This window comes from Glandiceps talaboti, chromosome 20 (genome assembly GCF_964340395.1).
Source record: "Glandiceps talaboti chromosome 20, keGlaTala1.1, whole genome shotgun sequence".
Classification (NCBI taxonomy): Eukaryota; Metazoa; Hemichordata; class Enteropneusta; family Spengelidae; genus Glandiceps; species Glandiceps talaboti.
In genome coordinates this window covers 17,248,974-17,254,825 of record NC_135568.1, presented here as the reverse complement: position 1 = coordinate 17,254,825, position 5,852 = coordinate 17,248,974, and the positions used below count along the sequence as shown (strand labels likewise).

Below are 5,852 nucleotides of genomic sequence, written 5' to 3'. Positions count from 1 at the left end.
GCATCTGTCTGTCTGTCTGTCTGTCTGTCTGTCTGTCTGTCTGTGTCTGTGTGTCTCTGTCTGTCTGTGTCTGTCTGTGTCCATGTCTGTCTGTGTGTGTCCATGCCTGTCTGTCTGTCTGTCTGTCTGTCGGTCTGTCTGTCTGTCTGTCTGTCTGTCTGTCTGTCTGTCTGTCTGTCTGTATCTGTCTGTCTATGTGTGTCTCTGTCTGTGTGTCTGACTGTGTCTGTTTGTCTGTATGTGTGTCTATGTCTGTCTGTCTGTCTGTCTGTCTGTGTCTGTCTGTCTGTATGTGTGTGTCTGTGTCTGTCTGTCTGTCTGTCAGTCTGTGTCTATCAGTGTGTCTGTGTCTGTCTGTCTGTGTGTGAATCTGATGTTTTTCTTAGATTAACTTTTTATGAAAACATCCCCAACAAGTTTAACAATGACAATACATCAAATGTAAAAATAAATAATGTATCATTTTGATTTTACTTGATAAAATTGAAATATATCCTAGTACGAAAGAAAAGAATTATTTCATTCATCTTAAATGATTAGGCAATTCGCCCACATAATGTTTTGTATCTTCACAAGGATAATAAAATGTCATGTAGATGAATTTTTCGTGTTGAAATATTCACGAATGGTTCTATTTTAGATGTAATATCAGCGCATTTAAACCTGCAGTAGTTGCAACTGAGACATTTTTCCACCAAGTAACCAAAGATTTGTTCCCTAAAATTATTAATTACTAAAAGAAAGATATTGTATCTGCTACTTAGAGGTCAATAATATCCGTCCAGGTAGTGTGGTGACAAGTTTAAATCTAGAGCAAATGTTAAATCTCTGTAACTGGAGAATCATTTTTTGATCAGACAGCCACAATGTATTTACTGAAAATTGTTAAAATACCCATATTTAGACATTATACATGATAACCAGTGTCAATATAATATTCATTCAGTAGTAAAAACAAAAGTTGCAACCGTGGTCGCCGTTGAGGGCGCCAATATTTGCATGCCGATCGATCCGGCCATACCCAACCGGAATCGTGACAGCTACGAAAAATATGTTTATCAACAGCATAGGTGAACTAGTATTTATTACAAAACAAATACATGTCAATTGCAGCTAGTGAAGCTTAAAAACCACAATTAATTTGTTATTATTTGAATAATTCAATTACTCGACAAACTTTGTCTTTCAGAAACTGTAGTTGTAAAGTTTCTGTATCGTAATCCAGCTGATCTTATCCCATCTGAAATAATCGGTAGAAAGTGAGTATATATGTTATCATAGTTCGCTTGTCTCTGAAAGTTCAAGGCTCACGTGCACCTTATACGCATGTCAAGATTAAATGTTGTTGTTGTTGTTGTTGTTGTTGTTGTTGTTGTTGTCAAACACTCTAGCCACTCCTATCTCAGTAACCACCATAATGCATTTTTAATTTTGTCGTATTTAGTTTATTTATCAACTACGTAATTTGAATATGATGTAGGAATACGGCTGAATTGCTGTATTTACCTGAGTCTATTTCATATATGTGTGTCTGTGTGAGTGTATGTGTGTGTGTCTGTCTGTGTATGTGCACGTCTGTGTGTTTGTCTGTGTGTCATCACGTGACTTGCTTTCAACTAATTGACTGCGTATCACTTTCGCTTACGTGTTAATACAGAATTTTCTCGTTAAATCTTACATCTTAGGAAATTCGTCTGCCCCACCCCACCCACACCCCACCCCCACGATAAGTGACTAATTGATGTCATTCAGAAGTATTCGAAGTTTGAAAATTGAATAATGTATGCAATTTGTATTTAGGTCAAAACTGAAAACGCTGGTAACTTCGGTAACAGCTGTAGTACGAGAGAAGAAAGTTAACACAGAGGTTTTATCTGTCAACGTTTATAAAGACGAATCAAGTATTACAAGACTGGATGAACCTGCCACCTTCGAATTTTATCCCAAGGAGGTAATTCAATATCTAATATTACGAGAAACGGGTTTTTATAGGAGTTCACTCTTTGATGATTTTTTTAAATTCTCTACGATGGCTGAAGAGATTTAAAAATGCTTGTGGGACGAAACTTTATTATTTTGTCATTGCACAGATGTTAGTGTAAGACCAAATGCTCAACTGAAGTCTTGCAATAACCGCATGCATTTGAAGCCAGTGTTATCGCGATTAATACCACGTTGTCTCTGACAACCGATCAATATATATGACTTGGTTTGAGTGTGAATGATTATTATCAAATCATAATAACAAAAGGAGTTGTAGTCTTTAAGGTACGTCGTGACGGGCGCCCTCACACATCAGCAAACCCTTACGGGCCGGTGAAGGCGAAACGTCACGACGTATCTTACAGTCAAAAGGAGTTGCGGTATTAGTAAGATATACATCTCGGCGCTCACACAACTCGTGTCGACTCTATTTGATACATAATTGGTCACAAATTGGCGCATTTAAACCACTATTTTTTAACACTATGCAGTTGCTCTTCTTACGACCAAAGTATCCCCCTTACCCCTGTTCTGGTCCCCAAACTGTTCTGCACAAAGACATTCTGTAGCAGCTGGGGTCTAACCTGTCCTTCGTCCTGCTTATACCCCCCCCCCCCACCATCTATTCATGACTTCTATACGAGGACCATTCAACACATCTAGTTTGCCGTCAAATCTACATGTCGATAAACCCATTGGCACTGTATGACCCTACATTGTAATCTTTATTATTGAATGATTATTTCTAGATTGGATACAATCCTGTCTGTTCCTATATGAAATATGCTGACAAAACTGGGTAAGTTACATTCATCCTCATCCTCATTTTTCAATTTATTCAATCATCCTTTCGTAAATTCTTTACTCCACTGCCTCTCCATACGTCATCAACTCACCAAGTTTGAGTTCTACCAATAGCAAGTGCTAGTTGCATACGCTTAAAGACGTAAAATACCATGGTAACAGGTATCTTAAAGAATAATGCAAATTTGACAGTACAGCTATGATGAATTAATTTAAAGTAAAATCCTACCCTTTCTGCCCTTGCAATTACTGAAGGCTCCCTTATGTGTGATATCTGTCATAGAGGTTGCCATTGTTGAACAAAATAGTCAATGCATGAAACCGTAATGTCGATCGAAATATTCTAATTACAGATGAAATGAACACGAGTAAAATTGACTTCAATGCCTACACTGAGTGGTATCCATTAACGATTGTGTCCATTCATTTTGAAACTAGACTGTCACTCCGCCCTCACCGGCGATTAACCGATGTGTGAGGGCGCCCTATTACGGCGTACCTTTCAGACTATTTCGAATTCAGTTCTGTTTTTGTTAAGTTAATATTTGGATTTTATATATCGTGATTGTTTGCTCCTTTTTGGTTACACGCTGTATTGCCTTATCTCGTTGTTCAGTGTATGGGACACAGAGGGATGTTTGTATGAAGAGTTACCACTTGACAAGGACCAATCACCTTATGACGCTAAGATAGTATGCAAATGTGATCATCTAACAAACTTTGCTGTCGTCATGACAATGGGCAAACGACCAATTGTAAGTACTTAAGTGACGTGTTTTGAATCGAGACTAATATACGTCATTGATAAGTGTAGTGTTCTTGTAGAAGGTAGTATTCATCTGTTATTTTTTCTTACTTCCCAAATAAAATGATGATAGACCATATAGGGCAACTACATATATGTCAGTTGTAGTCGATATTCCCTTTTCCATGACCTTTCCCAATCTTGAAAAAAACAATGAAATATAATGCGTTCATCTCTCTGTAACCAGTTTAAAGAGAACACTGTGAATGAAGTAGAGAGTTGTTACTTAATGTAGGATGGATGAGTAACCATTCTACGGCAAATCTTGAGGGAAATACAAATAACAGGCAGAGAACAAAGTTTCTCCGTTCACTCAAGAAATAGTTTAATGGAATCTGCTGACGTAGCAAGACCCCACGCGTGGTTGTCCTCTCCCACCCTGTCACCTGGTGGCGTCACACAACCCTCCGTTACAGGCTTGTACTGAGCAATACTTGACACATGTATACTTAATAACAACTAAACCTTATACTCAAAAAGTGAAAAATGGAGTAGGTTACACCCTCCCCCTCTTAATGGAATGGCGTCCCGACATTCACTTACAATGGTGTACATCACATACAATGATTAGCCATTGGAAACAATACTAATGATAGCACTACAAACATTATGCTTTGACTCTTCACCTAAATCTTGTGTTAGAGATGACAAGTCTAGAGATGACAAGTAGTCTGCTTTCACCATCCAATCTGGTTTCACACAAATCTGGGTTAAATTAAGGCGATCAGGTGGTTTAATCGTTCTTTTTGATCGTCGTACGGGTTCTCTTTCTGGTTCCTTGTTGGGTTCTTCTTGTACTTCCTTTTCAACATAAACACTACAATCAGGTTGAGCTTCTTCCTGTGCATCTGGAATTGGAGACGTCACCACTTCTGCAGTAATATCCTGCACAGATGTTTCCACTGTAGACGTTGGAATCTCTTTCTCCACAACGAATGTCACAGAAGGTGTCTCAACATCTTCCATAGGAATGGTTTCATCAATGTGTCGGTGTCGTATAGATACATTACTAGGATTTACTTCACCTAAGATCTCGATCTTCTCTTCTTCACACAATTGCTTGTGTTTATGGGAACTCACATCATGTGGTTTACACTTAGTAGATACACGTACAAAATCAATATCTTCACAGCTATCAGAACTATCATCATCACTGCTGTTGTCACTTGCTTTGTAGCTTCTTGTCTTTATTCTTGATCTGGTTCCAACAGTTTCTTTGGAAATGGCTGGTTTCATGTCTGGTGGTCTGGGCAGAGAAAAGCATGGCAACAGCAAATTGCGATGGAGTGTCCTCTCTCGACCAGAACCTGTTTCAGGGCGAACTACATACACTGGTATGTCAGGATTAGGTTTGTTGATGACAGTGAATACATCTTTCTCCCATCGATCTGCTATCTTGTGCTTACCTCTGATGTTGACATTTTTCACTAGCACTCTATCACCTAGCTCTAGAACTGAATCACGAACCTTACAGTCATATCTTCGTTTGTTATCTTTAGACTTTCTAGTTGACTCCTCTGATGCCACACCATAGGCATAATCCAGACGATCCCTTAACAAGGCTGCATAGTCATGATGTGTGTTTTCTATACTGTCTGCAGGCTCCAATCCCAGATAAACATCTATGGGTAGTCTAGGGTGACGACCAAACATCAAGTAGTATGGTGAAAAATGTGTAGAGTCATTTCTAGTACAATTATAAGCATGTACAAGAGAACTCACATATGACTTCCAGTCCTTCTTCTGTTGTTCACTGAGTGTACCAAGCATATCCAGAAGCGTCCTGTTGAAACGTTCGGTCTGCCCATTACCCTGGGGATGATACGGGGTTGTTCTAGACTTCTGAACTCCAGTTATCTTACAAAGCTGCTGAATGACCTCTGATTCAAAATTACGACCCTGGTCAGAATGAAGTCTGGCTGGAAAACCGTAGTGAACCATGAAATTATCAAACAGATGCTTTGCTGTAGTCTGTGCTGTTTGGTTACTGGTGGGGATAGCAACCGCATAACGTGTAAAATGATCTGTTATGACCAAGATGTTTGATATACCACCTTTACTCTCCTCCAGTGTCAAATAATCCATGCACTAATGGTGTAACCTACTCCATTTTTGACAGCATCTTCCTCATTAGGATCTCCAACAATACGATCAAGGACGGACTGACTATGTACAATGATGTTGTTTTGGGCTTTCTTGACTCTAGTGCCTACCACTTGCCCACTAGTGGAGGCACTTGGGTGTTTAAAGATTCAGTACT

General features: G+C 39.0%; 1 protein-coding gene across 1 annotated transcript; it reads left to right on the top strand.

The window, feature by feature from the left end:
- The first annotated feature begins 1,051 nt into the window (after positions 1-1,051).
- Positions 1,052-3,554, top strand: LOC144450629 (adhesion G protein-coupled receptor L3-like). The gene is made up of 5 exons (XM_078141274.1): positions 1,052-1,070; positions 1,190-1,259; positions 1,801-1,951; positions 2,733-2,782; positions 3,404-3,554. Exons 1-5 carry the CDS (start codon positions 1,052-1,054, stop codon positions 3,552-3,554), a joined length of 441 nt encoding a protein of 146 aa, XP_077997400.1.
- The last annotated feature ends 2,298 nt before the right edge of the window (positions 3,555-5,852 follow it).

Excerpts from the sequence above, each read along its gene's own strand:
- LOC144450629 (XM_078141274.1), top strand. Across the intron at positions 1,952-2,732 it reads TCGAATTTTATCCCAAGGAG|ATTGGATACAATCCTGTCTG; the intron begins GTAATTCAATAT and ends GATTATTTCTAG. Across the intron at positions 2,783-3,403 it reads AAATATGCTGACAAAACTGG|TGTATGGGACACAGAGGGAT; the intron begins GTAAGTTACATT and ends CTCGTTGTTCAG.